Consider the following 18,268-nt stretch of genomic DNA (forward strand, 5'->3'; position numbering starts at 1 on the left):
TTTCTTTTCTCTTCTTGTAAGGAATTAATTATTTTATTTTGGTTACAAATATTATGTACTATGGTTTGGATCAAGTGCAGCAATCATCGTCTATCTCGTAAAATCGGCAGGCTTGAGTAGCAGAGAATGAAGAGACTAACAAATTAATATATTTAAACTGGGTTGACAACGGTTGTTATTTGTATCCTTTTTTTAATTTATTTTTAAAAAAAATCTTATTCTTAAACATTGAGTTGATTGAGAATTGAGTTTTATAATTTGTTTCAATTTACTTTTTATAGGGTTATCTCGGTCTTATAATTCAAGTCGCGAGTTTGACAGGTTGACTCGGACTGCTTTTTTAGTTATTTTTTAATTAATTTTTTTTTAATTGTATTCTTTAACATTGGATTAATTGGAAAATATATTTTATAATTTGTTTCAATTTATTTTTTATAGAGTTATTATGGTCTTATGAATATGATTGCAGATATGACAAGTTAACTGAGGTTGATCTAATATATTTCCGTCTAATTTTGTTTTTTTAAAAAAGATATCGTTTTGAGTTTTTAAGTCAAGCAATATTTGTATCGATCGTCTAAGTAGTCTTTTTACTTGCCAAGATGACCAGGTTATATTAAATCAACTCCTACATAATTTTTTTTCTGATAGAAAAAACGTTAACAATGACTAAACAATTTTATTTACGTTTAAAAAGATTTAGAAAATAAATTAGAACATAAGGCATTTTATAAGAATAAAAATAACTTAATTATATATATATATATATATATATATATATATATAAAACTCACCTTATTATAAGAACAAACTAATAATTTTCCAACATTTTAGAGACAGAATACTCTTTAAGAGTTTGACAATTCTACGTAAAAAAGAAATTCATTGAGCTTGTTGCTTTCATTATCAAGAAAAATCCAATGGCATGTATGCAAAGATATATTTATGTGCATATAAGAACAAACTAATTATTATTATTGCAAGAAATTCAATGAGTTTGTTGCTTTCATTAATTATCAAGAAAAATCCAATGGCATGTATGCAAAGATATATTTATGTGCATATAAGAACAAACTAATTATTATTATTGCAAGTTGCTTTCGTCACCAACTTGCAATAATAATAATAATAATAATAATAATAGTAATAGTAATAAAAAAAGGCATGTGTACACGAGAAAACACATCATGGCTATAATTTCCACCGAAGAAGGGAAGGGTTGTATTTCTGGTTTCCTCACCTAAAAGCAAAATCCTGGAAATATGAAGAAAAAACAATGGATCTAGAAATAAATAAATAAATAAATACTTAGATTATAGAAAACTAATTGAATGCCAGTGTCTCTCCATCTCATCATGTACGATTTTAATTCAGTGCCGGTTGTCATATTTGACGAAAACTCTTTGTAGAGGTCCCCGGCCCGGCCCCAATTTTATGTTCTCTTCTGCTTTATCTTTACTTTATATTATCATCTTATTATTGCACTTAAATAGCGACAAATTAATCTCACTAACCCTCCCTCAAGTATTCACATAGATCTTATTCTCAAGTCAATCGAGAAATTATGATATAATTGCCCTCTCGTTTGAATTTATATTTATTCTTTTTTTTTTCTATAAATATTCTCATGTTTTGAAGTGTGGTTGCGATTGCTTTTCAAAGTACTTTTTGTTTCAAAATGCATTATAATGATGTTTTTTTTTATTTTTTTAAAATTATTTTTGAGATCAACGCATCAAAACGATTCAAAATATAAAAAAAAATTAATTAAGATGATTGTACAATAGCAAGGCAAAAATATGCACCTGCATGGAAATTAATTTACGAAGCTATTAATTAGTCCAAGCCGCATATATAATTTAGTTAATGATTTCATTTAATTTTGTAAGGAGTTCGAACGAAAAACTCAATTAAAATCTTTTAATCCAATTTAAGGTTAATTTGCCCGGCGTAATGAAGGCCTGGGATTCTCTCCTTGGCGGAAGAATATGCCAGACGATACAATTATTCTCTTGGCAGCCCTGCAATGCAGCACATTCAACAATCTATTGTTTAATTAATTCCTTACAAGATCTATTATTCGATTAGATTGTAACGTGGGTTGGGTAGCTCGAGATTCTGCTCTTGGTCCTCCAGCTCAAGGTCAATACCTCACAAGAAAGTAGTTTTTGATTAAATTACTGTGGATTATCTTGCATGAAATTCGTGCTATATAGGCACAAACATTGACGTAGGAATTCGGAGCAAACTGAAAAGAAAATTAATCTTGTAAAACTTGATTAATTTCAATGAGTTTTGAATGATTTGGTTGATTTAGTAAAATCCAATTAAAAATTAATTAAGTTAATTTTAAATAATTTTTTTTTAAAAAAATAAAACTACCGATATAATTAACTTATGATTAATATCTCAAGCTAATAATAGTCATTAAAATACAACCATGAGAGGAAGCTCAACTGGTCAAATCTTGGGTTTGCTTCTTAATGGTCATGAATTCAAGTTCTCTCATAGTCACTAGAGGTTTATATAGTCATTAATTTTAGAACTTGTAAAATTAATCAAGGTATATACAAACTACCCCGAACATCAATATTAATGTAAAAAAAAAGAGTCAAAATACATTCCTTGCAACATGTTATTATCAGTGAACTGGCTCCCATATACAAGTGTCTTACTGCTGTCCATAGTCTCCGTTGAAATGGCACCTGTATCTACAATATAAAGTAACAGACACATTTAATTAATTATACAATCAAAACATAAAATATAAATTACAAACAGGGAAACTGACAGATAGAGTGAGACCCTCGGGGTTAGGGATGGGTTTTCAATGGCCCCTCAAAAGTTTTTCAACATTCCGCGTCACTTATAACATTTATTTTATTTTATTTTTGTTAACGAATCTATCTATTTTATATATAGTTTTTTTTTTTTTTTATGTATTGTCTCACTCTCATGCACTTTTATATATTTATGTTTCTTTCATATACTGTTTATCTATTTTTCGGATAAAAATGGTCATTAAATTAACTATCAAAAATTATTTTTTAAGAGAATGGATAAAATTGTTTTAAGAATATGATCTGTCATGTTACAAATCCCATCATTGATTTTAAATTCAATAATCTAGATTAAGTAAAAGAAATACAATAATGAGGAGTTAATAAGTCATCATTTTTTTTTATCTAGATTAAGTGAATATTTTTCAAGAAAGACATTGACTGGAATTCTCTTATATTCATTAAATTTAATTAATTTAATTCAAATTGAATGGATAGATAACCTAACTCCTCATTATTTTATTTCTTTTACTTAATCTAGATTATTGAGTTTAAAATCAATGATGGTGTTTGGAACATGACTGATCATATTCTTAAAACAACACGAGAGGATCCAAAAACCCAATATATAATATATTAGATTAATCAATTAACTTTTTCTTATCCGGAAGATGGAAATTAATGAATCATCATGAATAATAGCATGTACAAAAACATGCTGTGTCCTAATCATATGAATAGCACCATTTCAAAACACCAAACTAACATCGTGTCACTTGGATTTATATATTCCCTCCTAGTTACCACTAGGAAGATTTCCTGCTTCGGTGTAGATGTTCTATATTGTTTTCCGACAGCCTACTTTAAACCCATGAAAATGGTGAATTTAGTCTCAAAATTTGATTAGGAAAATGAGTTACTTCACCTTTTCATAAAAAGAATAAGAAGAAGAAGAAGCATGTAAAGCATTTTTGTTTAGGAAAATGATAGTCACACACACACTTCTAATACAGATTCCTTCTACGCAGCAAATGAGTATATTTTGATCCTAAACTTCTACAATCATGCTTAAAAAAATAAAAAATGCTACCATCTTGTTATTTTTGCCCATGCAATCTTCGAATAATTAAATAAATATAATTTGATTCTTAAGACTTAAAATATGTATAATTACATCATTATTAATTCAAATGGGAGAAAAATAATAGATTAGCATAGCCAACGAAGGATATACTATATCCGGATTTAAGCAAACAAAATAAATTTATTACTTTTACTCATGCACCTCAGTTCAATGAGAAAAGCCCAAGAGTGGGCCTGACGATCATATAGCTCTCACTCGTGTATAACAATGGGCTGGATGGCCTCGGCTTCAAGCAGATCACCTACAAATTGGGAAGAAAAGGGCGATACGTCAACACTCAACAGACAACAAAATGGATCAAGCCTTGCCCCCAATTAGAACCTTTCATACCATCCTCGTTTCGCACACTAGCCATCTTCAAACCATGTGGCCCAAAGCATTGCAGGATATATGCGTTTGATTCTTTATAAATAGATACATGATGAAATGTAGAGACTTGAATTATTTTGACATTACTCGTCATTATGCATTTGAGATGTTTAAGTCTTTCATAAATAGATGCACGACTTGTCGTTGCAGGCAGAGGATTCTCTCTCTCTTCCAGTTACATCTGCCAGAAGCTCCCAGGTTTGTAATCAAGGACGACTAAGAATCCTTCAAAAACAGATGGCTACAGTGTTCGAAATTCATATTTTGGAAAATAAATAAAAACCTTCGAAAACAAATAGAGTGTCATCATAATTACAACAAATTTCAAGCGTGACTGATCTTTGTAGGAAAGTATACACGTCTTGATACTAAAAAGCTTTGAAATCTCACAAGTAAAAAAAGACCTTGCTCTTTGTTTCTTTAGTGTTGTAACGGACAAGCCTAAAATCCTTTTCCCTAGGTTGTACAATAAAACCTCTATATAACTATGTTTTTCTTTTTTAACACAACTATGTTGAAAGAACAGAAGGCAAATCATCAAAACGGGCGTTAGATTGTTGCATACAGAAATTGTCAGTTCCCATTGACCGCTTCCATAATTTCCTGACAGGTCAATCATTGAGTTAGACATTCGTCTTCTGCATCGATCAACGAGGAAAAGAAGTGTTCAGAAATCCACCTGACTTTCTTGCAGAAGTGTTTGAAGTTCAACTGTTATCTCAGAGAAGGATGGCCGCCTGTCAGGAACTGTTTCCCAGCATCTTTGCATCAAGTCTAAAAGTTTTGGATGTGCACTGTGAGGGAGATCAGGACGCAGCCCCTGGAAAATATTCAAGTAAAATCAGTGAAACTATTGACTAAATTAGCTCGTCTCATGTCAACCCTAGAATGCTTTCAAAATGCAATCGAGAAAGCACCATCTATCTGGCACAAACACTGATCATGAAAATGTCTCAAGTTTGTAACCAAACTTCAAAATAACATGTCATAAACACTGAGAAGCAGCTTTCATCTTACTACTACAATTGAATGCAGCGAACCTGTTATCCAATGCAAAAGGATTTTAATGCCACACTCCTTCCCAGAACACCAACACTTGCGGTTGCAGATACAAAGTAAAAATGCACACGACATATAACAAAACAAGGAGGCAAAGAAGACTATTGTGCCTTTCTGAATCCAATTCGAAGCCAAACTAGTCTTAATATATCACAATATAAACCATTACATAGAAATACAAACCTGTCTCACTCCCAGGGCAGCTTGTAGTGGAGTCATGCTATCATATGGAATCTAGCACAACAATAAAAATGTCACTTCAGGATTACTTCGCTAGTGATTTTTTTTTTTTTTTTTTTTAAATATTTGTAACAATGATTATTTTCATAAAAGCTCAAGTGCTGGGTTTGCTTTTAGGAAATACCTTTGCAGTTACTAGCTCCCACAATACAATGGCAAAGCTGAATATATCTGCTTTCTGATCATATGGCTGATGGTTGATGACCTTGAATCAAACAAATTATAATATAAGATAATTGGATGCAAGTTCAAAGAGACTAGAACACATGATGTTGCCCAGAAGTTGAAAGCTCAAAACGAACATGGCAAACACATACAAAATCCAGGTCCATTTCTTTTTCGTCTTAAATGAGGATGAAACTATTGGATGTATATTTTCTCAATTCATCAAAGTTGAGTACAGCAGAGGAGCAAGAGTACAATAACTGAAAAGCTTAGAAAACAAACATCATCTTTCTTCCTCGAAGGGAAAAGGCTATCTATAATTATGGCTGTAAGATTATCAAGTCTGAATGCTCAACAATTCATCTAAAGAGAGATTATAACACAAGATCTCTACCAAAGAAACATGGATTGTGAGAGTTTTTTCTAGAAGGCAGCTGATCAATCGAGTTGATTTGAATCATCACAAAGATCCTTAACTTGGGATAACAGAAAGCTAGTACCTCTTTATAGTAAAGAAGCAAGAAACACATAACTACACAGTGGAACTAAAAAAATCCAAACCTCAGGTGCCATCCATCTGTAGGTTCCCGTCTCTGCTGTCATTACTCCCCCTTGATTCTGGAACCGAGCAACCCCAAAATCTGCTACCTTAACAACCTTGAGGCAAAAATGACTATTAACTTAATTAAGATTTTTTTTAATGAATTGGCATAAGACTTCGTCAATCTATTCTGAACAATACAAGTTAAATACAGATATGAAATGGAAGGACAGCCTACCACATTCATAGTCAACCACATTGATGATTTATAACTCAAACAAGCCACTACTAAGCAAAAGAAAATACAAGAATGTTGGATCTTCATGCTCCATACATTAATTGAGTGACCCATGACATGGATCATTACATAAAAAGAGCTTATAACAGAAGCCACATACAGATTAAAAAAATTGCTTAAAAACTCAAAATCATTGAAAGGAGACATAAATGATGATAGAAAAGCCAGCTCATCAACCATGCAGCCAAACAGAAAGGAAGCATCAGAAAATGTGGAATATTTTTAAATAACTTATCAAGTCTATGAGGTCAGCAAATACAAATGTCACTTCAATCAATCAAAATAAAAACTCTTACATTTTGAGTATCCATGAGCAAATTTGCTGTCTTCAAATCTCTATGGATGATGTTGTTTTGATGCAAATACTCCATTCCTTTGCAAACATCAATCGCAAACTTCAGCAATTGAGGGAGCTTCAATACATTATGGTTCTTATGCAAGTAATCATAGAGACTTCCTCCATGCATAAACTCTGCAAGCAAGAACACCATATCCTTATAGAGGATTTCAATGAAACAGAAGACAGGCAAGCAAACAAGTACAGAATCAAATACATTTGAAATTAAATAAATTACAAAAAGGAAGCCAGGAACCAATTATACCTACTTGGAATTCATATTAACAAAATAAATATGAAAATGGAAATTTTGTATGCCATATTAAAGCATTAACACAAGTACGAGCATGATTTTCAACTTTGGTAGATTAATGCAAAGAGAGATGGGTACAGAAGGCAATGTGTTAGATATTAACTTGATCAAAATGATGGTAAAAACAAATCCTGGCCAAAACAACTTGGGGAAGTTAAAACCCTACAAAATCTAAAATAATTTCACGGGAACACATAATACGACAGCAAGCCACAAAAGCAAATGCTCCATGATCCAATAAATCTTCATGATCATCAGCCACAAATAGTCATAAATTGATTTGCGTTGATACTCACAATAAGCCCCAGAGGTTTCCATTCCAGTTTTTAATTTGAAAAACAAAATCAGGAGAGCGAAATTCTTATCAGTTACTGAACAGAGAGAGCCCCACAAAAAAGCACAACATTAAATAGAAGAGCAAAGCCTTAAGTTCTCTTTAGGGAAGTGCAGTCTGTTCATTCTGATAAAATAAAACAGTGCAAAAAGAAAGAACAATGAAAAGAAAGATTTTGCTTCCTGTAGAGTTCTGTACCTGTAACTATGCACAAATGTGGAAATTTAGTGCATGCACCAACAAAACGAACAACATTTCTATGTTGGACTTCCCTGTATCAAGAAAAATGGACAAATTCAGGTACAAATGAAAAACTACTAAACAATAAAAATGCTTAGAATCATGGCAAAGTGGAGCAACCAGAATATTAACAGCTCAAATGGAATAGTGGAAAGGAAATCCATGCTCAATTAAGTGCCTGGACCTTCAGATTACAGTGCTAAATGACATCATTGCTAAACCAAAAAGGGAAGAGATTTCCACTCTGAAGAAAAGAGGAATTCTTTACTTCCATATGGATGTATAAATAAGGGCATGTCTTTGGACACCAAAGAGGATTGAATACCATCCCTCTTTTTCATGGTTTTCTGCAATACTTTTAAAATCATATAAAACGGTACGAATTAATAAAGAAAACATAACACAGGTTAATCAAATAAAAGTCTACTTCATGGCTGCTTGAAGGACAGATTAATTCAGGTTAATCAAATGACAGATATTAGACAAAAAAAGGTGAGGGGTTTCCAAATCCCTGAATTGAACCAATGCTTTATAGTATAATTTGTTTTAATTCAAAAATAAATACAGCATTTTGAGGAGAAGGATATGAATAGCCCTTTGTATGAGAAAAAAGAATGCATACAATGAAAATAAAGTTTAAAAGAGACTAATGTAGACAAACACAATCTCAAACCCCTTAACAAAGGATACGGAATTTTTAGGTTCCAAAAGCTAGCTATAGCAGATAGTCAATTCTGGCAAAAATCGTCTCCCAAGGAAAAAAAATTGCCTTTTATGTTATAGAGTCAAACCAGTTAGTAGAAAGTACAGGTTTTTCCAGGAAATAGATATTTCAAGTGTCACTTAAGTCAAATCATACAGTCAAGCACATCACATAAAACCAAAAGTAATATCATTACCCAGATTCATTACAGTCTCAGATCATACTCTCAGGGATCCTTGCGCATATCAAGGCCAACATGACAGAGATACATGGGGAGTTCATGTGAGAGCAGACAGCTCATACAACAAAGTTCCAATAACTTTCACTTCCTCTATTAATAAAACTTGTTAAAAGAATCTCTGAAGAAGATAATTAGTGGCATGATTGAAATGTGAAGTCAAATGCTTAAACATTTTTGCATGATTAGTTTAGCATGAATCAATTTAAAGATGTAGGAAGTGAACTTCATTTCAAACTATTCACCTTAGAATTGTCACTTCTTGAGCAAACTCTTCTTCTTGAGTGCCGTTTAATTGCTCAGATCTAAGAATTTTAATGGCAACATCTTCACCAAAGTAAACACCACGATACCTTCAGATTAACAGAAGTTGGCAGATGAGAACGATAATGGAGGACAGCCAAAAATGAAGTTGAAGAAAAGTAGCAAATTTGAAAAGCCCAACTCACAGATCTCCACAAGATCCAGATGCAATTCTTTCTCCTATCTTCAATAACCTTCTATCTATTTCCCAATCTCCAGATTTTGCTTGAGCTGCTACAGCTTTACCTACAGATGAATGACAATGTGAAGAACCGGACCACGACCCCTGTATTTCCAGAGAGAATAGTCAGAACATTTTATTCTTTGTTTAGTGAAAAAAAAAGAAGCCAAGAATAGGAGCCCATGCAAGAAGAGGGTCGATCAACTTTAAGACTTGGGAGAATCTAAAGAAGACAACAGTGATAAACATGTCCCGATCAAAAGCTTAAAGTCAAGAACAGGGGCAAGATCTCCTCAATAAGTCAGGCATGGAGTGACAGAAAGGATTTAATTTTAAAAACTCCATTGACATGAATTTAGGTTGTTTTAATGTCTACAAGCAATGAAAAGAGAAGTACTAAACTAAGCTTCTCTAACCTCAATATGCATTAACCTTCAATATAGTAAATCAACAGAACTTCTAATTTATGAATTATTAGTGACAGCCAGCAACTTCATCCGACTGTCAGATTGCAGGTTATGGACTAAGACATTTAGTTCCATCATAAATTAAAACTACATGCATCAGCAGTGGTAAGAAGTATATCAGAAGTCGGCATCCAAGAATTGAGAGGTGCCACATTTTCTTAAGAGGACACCACAAGGCTGAACAAACAAGGCCCAAAGGTAGTTGTTTATAAAGGATTGCCTGCTGGAACAATGCATTGATCATGCATCACAAAGCTCATCAGAACATATGTTTTATCTCTTGAACAAAAATTAAGCGGAGACACACACAAACCACACCTGACACTGAAATTGACAGTATTCACAAGAAAGTGAATATGCTTCAAGCGATCTGAACAGTTCTGTGCAATTAAAAGATGAGATATATGCTGAATTAATATACAGAGGCTTCGTTGATGTATACACTATGGCGTGCAATGGGTGCTCAAATTGCTCCAAATTATTTGTAGTTGGGGAATGAAAAAGAAAATTGCACACAAAAGACAAACTCTTACCCAAAATATCCAGTCTTCTTCCAGAAGATACAGCAGAGAACTATAAATTAAGCATCACGAATTGGAACTACCCCAGCTAGATGAGAAAAAATTTCTAAAATTCTGTTCACAGCCTATAACCCTTCGCAACTCTCATATGCTTTTCATTTTTATATGTCCTCCATTACCAGAGAGACAGCTAAATTCTCTTCCATGGTATGCATGGATTTCTTCTGCTAGGTATGACAGGTAAATTCAAAAGCAGCAAAAAAGGTGAAAATAGAATACACAATTCTCAGGATCCCTCTTCTTTTTTCTTTTTTTTCGTCTACTCTTTAAAAAGGTATAGTAAATCTAAAAAAAATGATGTGATAAATATAAAAATATATATTCTCTGATTCTTTCATTATTGACCAATACTTCTGCTGGACATCAGCGTGATTAAAGCAAAACAGTGACCCAAAAAACAAACAATAGGATTATACTGAGACACAAATTACCTCGCTTCTAGCAATTGCTTCTTCCATAGCCTTATACAAACCATCTGTATCCTGGCCACAACATTGCAAAGTCAGCAACATTTGGACTCAGCACAGAACCCTGTCATAAAGAGATATAATCACAATGCTCCTTAATATAATATGAGGCCACTGTCCGGGGATAAGCACAGTTTGTTTTGTTTAAGAAACAAATTTGCAAATTTTCTAAACAAAAAAGATAACATAGTAGTTTTAAAGAAAATTCAAGCTTATTAATCATTTCATTTGAAATTCAGGTAAAAAGTACAGAACTCATCAGTGTGATTATTATGATGCAAGGCATGAGAGATTAATTTAAAGATGAGCAACAGGAGTAAACGAATAACTCCCATATCATTAAGATCCTTCAATAGTACTAATGAGTTATACTAAATCTCTTAGTACAAAAACAAAATATATTGGGAATATGAACACAAATCTTAATGAGTATCAAGTACCTCAATAGGCCACCCATCCACCACAAATACATCCAGAGAGTAGCAATCAGTAGTTGAAAACACATGAGCTTCACGGATGTTAAGCCCTATATCTGAAAGCAAAGCAGAAAGCTAAAAGAAAACATGTCATCAGAAGAAATTCACATTACTCATTTCAAACCACCAAACTTAACCAAGCCTTATTGTTTTATTGGTTCAACTGAGTTTAGCAGGGGTTTTACCTTGTAGTTAAGCACATATCTGAACATCATAAGCTTACAAAATTTATAAATTCCATTCTATTAATATGCTTTAGATTGGAAAATAAGACCTTAAGATGCATTACCAAAGCTCAATAAAATCTCGGAAGAGGTGTGTTGAGAACATCATAACTTAAGGGTCTACAGGTAAATCTAAGGAGTTATGGTCATGCTTTCCTTCCCAGTGAAGGATAATGGTGAATACCAACGGGCTGCAGATTTTGCTTGGCAAACTGCATCTAATAACAAGTACCAACAGGCTGCACAAGTGGAAGTCCTATCCATAGCATACACAGTGAATCCAAAAGCTGATGAATATAAAGCAAAGGGACCCATAAAATTTTCAAAAGCTGCAATGGAAAATAAAACCATGGCAATGAAATGCTCTTTTCATTAAATTTGAACAACCCACGTCCAATTATGGTTAGTTTTTTAATACAGAAGCAGAAAAACAATGCAACTAACTTCAAGCCTGGTTTTACTCTTATGGAGAAATAAATACCAAAGGCAAACTTCAAGCTTGGTTTCTTCTCTTTTCCCCCTTATGCTGAGGTAATCTTACATCCACTCAAACACATTACAATGAATGCAATACAATTTAATAGGATTAAATTTGAACTCAACTTCTAAACATGTGAATGCCAAAAAATTGTGTCATTCATGTTAATGAAGGATTATGACCATGGAAACGGACTTGGTAAAACTCAAAAGATTAATAAAACATTCAACAAAAAAAAAGCATGAGTCTTCCCAAACAAACCTGACTAAGAAGCTTGGGCTTGTCTACAGTAGAAAATATTACTTCATGAATCGGGACATGTGAAACTTCTTGCCTGCATTAAGTTTCCAAGCAACCAACTTAATTCCAATATAGAAAAGCAATATAAAGAATATATTAGTGGTCAAACACACTTCATCTTTTTTATACGCATATAGGTATAATTTAAGCTAATCTCAATTTCATAAATATAGCAAACAGATCCATGACTTTACAACAAACCTGTCTTCCATTTACAAATAGAACAGAGACATCTTATTTTAACTAATTTTAAAAAATGCATCCAAAGAAAAGGAGAGAAAATTAAGTTTATCATGATTAAAAGTATAAAACTTGTACTCCTTTTTAAAAACCTTGGAATGTTACGGTAAAGGATAAGATCAAAAAGAAAATAACAGCTATTTGAATTTGACATGCAATGTGGAATAACATAGAGCATTGCTGCCACTTCCATTTAGGCTTGTCATTTAAATTACATCGCTTGATAATGAGGGAAACATTCTAATTCCAACCCCAAAGAAGAACAAAGAAACCAAAACAGATACAAATATTGGCAATTACACTAAACATACAGAGTGAACCCCCTGCACTAAAAGCAAACTCTTGAAATTCCCCAGTTACAAAAAATTTTCCATTCATAACTAAGTTAAAAAATAATAATGCTTCACTCTTCATGATAAAAAAAAAAGTCACAAAAGAAACAATTCTTCATTGAGGAAGTACCTTCTGGATACATCCTCTGGATGATACTTCTCCTCCATGTCCTTGGAGCTCTTTCTAACATCCAAATTCAGATCCTCAAGCTTAGACAAAGGTTCACCTTCAATCGTACAATCCCTGATTCTACTTACCGAAATGGCATAAATAACAAATAAATAAAAATGCATTGACAAACCAACAATAAAGTACAATCATTACATTTACATGCTCACTAAATGAACAAAAATAAAGTTAAAAGCTCATGGCTATGCACATACAAATAAGATCTATATGGATGCAATACCTCTTTTGTGATGGCACAACTCCATCATCTATATCACACGCTGGCCTTGGGAAAGGAGTCATACTAATAAACTGTTGGTCGCCATTGCCCTCTGTTTTAGTGCAAAGGTTCTTCCCAGAAGCAAAAGGAGAAAATAAGCAGACAGAGCATAGAATGTAAGATGCGTTACTGAAACAAAATAGTAGGACAAAATCATAAGTGTACCGTCATTTTAAATATATCATAAGTTTCTTTAGTAGTTCAGAATCAATTTTAGGATTTGGTACTAGAAGGATGACCTTTAATATTTGCTACAAGATAAAGCATTCCAGCAAATAAATTCTAAAACTAAAAGTCAAACAGCCTGATTAACCTGTAGAGCACTGTGCGCAAGTGATCTATAGTCCAAATACTCATGTGTTTTGTTAACCCTAAACCACAAAGAACCCAAATGATAGCTAACAAAAAAAAGTCCAAGGATGCTGATGTATTAGTGTAAACTAGACAAGAGGCATTGAGGCGTAAAATAAATTTTATATGATATCAAAGGGAAAATATAACATCAGAGTGCTGTCTGTGGAATATAAAAATTCCATACTAGAAATATAGAGTCAAATTCATCGTTTTGAAACTATACGCATTAACAATATCGACCATAGAAACTAGAACCCGAAGTATCCCACAAAGCACGGTTGATCTCAATCCCTGTAAACCTAAGAAACTCGGTTAATCACTCTAGCACTCAATTTACCATATGACTGGTACAATGTCATTAATATTTTCAGCAATGTCAGTTATCTTAGGCTACCTTACCAATGTTTCATATCACGCTTCATTTTCAGATAATTCTCCTTCAGCAAAGTTCCGTAGAAATTGTAAAGCTTAGCTAACAAAGTGATTCAACAAATAAAAAGCATCAACAGCCAAAGCTAGTGGTACTAACCAAGAGAAGATGAAGAACAGGGCAGTACCTCTAAGAAACGGATATGGTAAACAGGACGTCTCGCTGGATCCTTCGCCATAGCGAGAAGTTTTCGATGTAGCAAAACATCTTCTATTCTATCCATGTTAACATCCAGTCCATAACTGAAAATAACAGTACCAAACAAGCAAAAATTAAGTTGTAGAAATAAATTAAAGATTCACACTCTATCGCAAATTAAAATAAAAATACAGAAAATCAAATATGATGTGAATAAAATTCAAAAAAAAAAAACCTAGCAGGCAAGCGATTGAAGTGAGAGTCGAGGAGTTCGCGAAACAACTCAGGATTTGAAACAGCTTCTTCGTGACCACTTTCTATGAAGCGATTATACACGTCGCTCCGCACATCGTAGTTGCTAACACTACCAAAGCTTCTCGGCGGTGAAGAGCTCTCTCCAACTCCTTCCGTTAAATCCATTCGATTTTCTTCCTTTAGCTTGTCTTTTTTTTTTTTCTGTTTTTGCACTATAAGCAAACTTCCTCTGCTCCTACTGGTTCCATGGAGAGGGGAGATTTTTTGAGGAGAGAGGATAGGATCTTTGACGGATGGTAGAATCTGAAAGGACACACGAAACAGGGTTAGGTTTGGGGTTTTGAAGGTAAACCAAGGGCAATTTCGTCCTACGAGAAAGAAGCCGTAGCAGAAAACGGAGACTCAAATTCAACGCCTAGAAGAACTGAGCACTGAGCAGAGAGAGAGGGAAAGAAGTTCGGGTCAGGTTTTTGGCCTTTATTCATTTCTTCTCAGTGGTGGTACCATCAACTTTTCTATATATAAACTTCAAGGGAAGTGGATAAAGTTATGGAATTACTAGAATGCTCTTGACGATTTGCAGAATTTACGGGTTCTTAGCGCTGGTCCTTGTATTCGAGCAAATCGCAAAAATGCCATTGTCGTACCAAAAGGGGAGCTGGCGGGGCAGGGCTGGGCAGCAACAGGTGGTTGGAACACGCCATACGCGTTTTAAACAGGAAAGGTTATGGTAAAGTGACGGGTGGGTTAAATTAAATTCCTAAAATTGACTAAACGAAGAAGAATGGATGATTTTTCTTGCAATTTCGGAGGCAGAATTGTGGTGAGATTGGAATTGTCAAGACACGAAAGAAAGGGATGGCATTGGAATCATACGAGTGCTCCTGGATTTTGTGTAGGAAGACATTTGATCAACTATCTAGATATTTAAATATTGCTTACATCTAATCCCAGTTGATTTTTTTTTAATCCTAAACGGCATTTTGAAAAACAGTGCACTTACATGCCCGATAGTACATGTCACGTCCATGATGCAATTTGCATTCATTTTATAACGTGCCTTGTTTCCTTGTCACCGAATTGTCTCCCCTCCTACCCTCAACAATTTATAATTCAAATGATGTAATTCCGGCCATGGAATCCAAGCTTTTTCAAAAAGGAATATACCACACAAAAAAATAGTAGAAAAACAATGCATGCGGTCGTCCATCTCTAAAGTCTTCCCGGTTAAAGCCGTCTTGGGGAATAATTCGAGCATCTCTTTCGGTAATAATTGCATGTTTAGTATTTTAGTGCAAAATGTTTTTTAAAAGTATATTTTGAAATATATTATTTTTTTATATTTTTTTATTTTTAATATTAACATATCAAAATCATCAAAAAATACTAAAAAAGATTAATTTGAAATTTTTATAAATAAAATATATTTTTAAAACAAAAATTATAACACTTTCACACGTAGCTATACTAGCTTGGAGCTGTTCTAGACAACTAAAACAATTCCTCCTTGGTCCTTAATCTTATTCCCTAATCTTTTTATTATGACGATTCCCCTTTTCGTTTGGAACAATCCCATAGTTGATGAGCATCTCTATCCTTTATATATTGCCTTATTATTTGGTTTTTTTTTTTTCAAGTGAGTTGTTTAACCAACGATAGAGAGAACACTTATTATCGAGTATGATTAATTGAGGGAATTAACTTACTGGGAGTTGCGATACCGGCAAAATTATTTTTTAAAGTGTTTTTTGTTTAGAAATATATTTAAATAATATTTTTTTATTTTTTAAAATTTATTTTTAACATCAACACATAAAAACGATCTAAAAACACTAAAAATTTAATTTATAACAAAACTAAACTAAAAATATGGTTGGACCGCGCTTCCAATACCCCGTTTAAAAGGGTGTGTTCCTTTTAAAAAAAAAAAAAGAGCATCCTTGTTTTTTTATAGGTATGGTTATGAGAATTAAAATTATAATAGATCATATAATCCCAAAATGGATACCTTTTGAGTCTTTGATCAACCAACACAAGAATTAAGACTATGACAGTAATCCTAAAAACAATGAGGATCCAATTTACCAGTAAAAATCAAGATCAAGGCACTATTTTACGTTTTATGACTGTAGATAAGCCTACAAAAAAACGATTAAAATGACTGTGTTTTTATCGATTCGACAAATTAACTCTTTTAAAAAAATAATCAAATGTTTGTAAGTTCTTGAGAATGTTTAAGGGATAAAAGTAAATTTAAAAAAATAAAAAATATTCAAAAATACTGAAATTCGTAAAGATGTCAGGTAATGGAGCTTAAATCTACACTAAGACATGATTAAGATTTTATTCTCATGAATGGATTTCTTTCCTTTGTAAGATACGAGGGGGCCATTTTCTGCTGCTCATGTCTTCTTCAATAAATTCTCCTTCGCTCAAAGGAGGACATAATAGTGATGTGACACGATCTAACTGATCACCACTGGAGCCTCGCCGGATACTTGGGACACGGTGGATTTTATTTTATTTTTTTCGAAAGGAAAGAGGGGAGGCAATATAAGCCACAAAGTTTTCGAGCTTTTTGGTGGGAACCAAGATTAGACGTCTTCGATGCGAAACTTTCATAGTTGAAACGTGAGACATGCGAGGATAGCCAGATGTTTTGAGGTTAATTTGGTGCTACGTTTTTGTCATTTTGGAGTGTGTGTGATGCAAAGAAAATAGGAATTGATTGGAAAAACATTGAACTTGGAATATAACTAACAACGATGAAATTATGTAATTAAAACAACTATAATGTCAATTAATCTCCAGCACTGTTAAGATTATGAAGGTATTTGATAATGTGGTAGCGTTCCATCAAAATTATTAAACTCAGATCTGCCTGGCGGGTCGACCCAATAACTGGACCAGTTTTGATAAGGCAAAAGACCGGGATGAGCAAAAACTCGGTTATCTCATGACCCTGGCAACCCAACAAAACCTATTTGAGACCTGTTTTTTTTTTCAAATGTGTTTTTTCTTCTAACCAGAGATTTTTTATATATATTTTTTAATTGGTTATTAATCATTTTCAAAGTTCATTATATAAATGCTACAAGAATGTTTTATTTTTTCAATGTGAGATTTGAAACTCTTTAATATATATACTCTATATTCACAAGGAAAAAATTATATTTGTTCGATGTGGGATAAAAAAAAATTTTAGTTTAAATACTTCAACTTAAAAGGATAATATACTAATATAGTATTTTTTTAATGTGGGATAAAAAATATTTTGAAATAATCTTTTAAACTTCATTATTTATAACATGTATAGTCTATATTCACATGGATTATTTCTTTTTTTATATGAAATATTAAAATTCAAAATATATTTTTTAATTTTTCGAGTTGACCCGTGTAACCCGAGACCCGGCTCCTTGATCGGGTCAATTCCCGGGTCGGGTCTCGTAACTATGTTTTTCACTTTGAAATGCATCAAAATAATATTTATTTTTATTTTTAAAAAATTATTTTTGATATTAAAATATCAAAACAATCCAAAAACATTAAACAAAAAAATAATCAAATTTTACTTAATCCTCATTTGAAATGCAATTCTAAACAAGGCTAAAAGTTGAAATCTCTCCACTAATAATCTTATAAAACAAATCTCCTTATCCTATTACAATAGTTCTTTTCCATTTTATACGCACACATCATCAATTAACATGTTATTTTGATTGATCAGTCAAGATAGAGTGAATTCAGTTTTGCTTTATATATTTATCACCCCCTTCAATTTCTTCATGAACTTAGCCTCTAGAAGCACTTTTTTAAATTTTTTTCTTGA

The 18,268-nt window shown here is 32.8% G+C and overlaps 1 protein-coding gene across 4 annotated transcripts; it reads right to left on the bottom strand.

The window, feature by feature from the left end:
- Positions 1 to 4,542: 4,542 nt before the first annotated feature.
- Positions 4,543 to 15,136, bottom strand: LOC18099620 (serine/threonine-protein kinase STY46). Of its 4 annotated transcripts, XM_024601664.2 has the most exons (17): positions 14,996 to 15,136; positions 14,417 to 14,739; positions 14,171 to 14,285; positions 13,221 to 13,330; positions 12,941 to 13,060; positions 12,200 to 12,272; positions 11,201 to 11,311; positions 10,725 to 10,775; positions 9,211 to 9,350; positions 9,007 to 9,114; positions 7,779 to 7,852; positions 6,893 to 7,068; positions 6,319 to 6,414; positions 5,717 to 5,797; positions 5,536 to 5,586; positions 4,973 to 5,113; positions 4,543 to 4,896 (listed from the first exon to the last, which is right to left on the bottom strand). In XM_024601664.2, the coding sequence occupies exons 2-17, from the start codon at positions 14,599 to 14,601 to the stop codon at positions 4,867 to 4,869; spliced, it is 1,662 nt and encodes a 553-aa protein (XP_024457432.1). In that variant the 5' UTR covers positions 14,602 to 14,739; positions 14,996 to 15,136; the 3' UTR covers positions 4,543 to 4,866. The 4 variants fall into 4 exon arrangements, with proteins under 4 accessions (XP_024457432.1, XP_024457431.1, XP_024457435.1 ...); XM_024601663.2 differs by lacking the exon at positions 14,996 to 15,136 and having other exon boundaries at positions 14,417 to 14,953; XM_024601667.2 differs by lacking the exons at positions 14,417 to 14,739; positions 14,996 to 15,136 and having other exon boundaries at positions 13,221 to 13,388; positions 14,171 to 14,282.
- Positions 15,137 to 18,268: the final 3,132 nt, after the last annotated feature.

This window comes from Populus trichocarpa, chromosome 5 (assembly GCF_000002775.5).
Source record: "Populus trichocarpa isolate Nisqually-1 chromosome 5, P.trichocarpa_v4.1, whole genome shotgun sequence".
NCBI classification, from domain to species: Eukaryota; Viridiplantae; Streptophyta; class Magnoliopsida; order Malpighiales; family Salicaceae; genus Populus; species Populus trichocarpa.

Coding starts and splice junctions, on each gene's coding strand:
- LOC18099620 (XM_024601664.2), bottom strand. CDS start 14,601: ATGGATTTAACGGAAGGAGTTGGAGAGAGCTCTTCACCGCCGAGAAGC. Junction 13,331..14,170: donor ACCATATCCGTTTCTTAGAG/GTACTGCCCTGT, acceptor GCTTCTGGGAAG/AACCTTTGCACTAAAACAGA. Junction 5,587..5,716: donor GGGAGCTAGTAACTGCAAAG/GTATTTCCTAAA, acceptor TTGTTGTGCTAG/ATTCCATATGATAGCATGAC.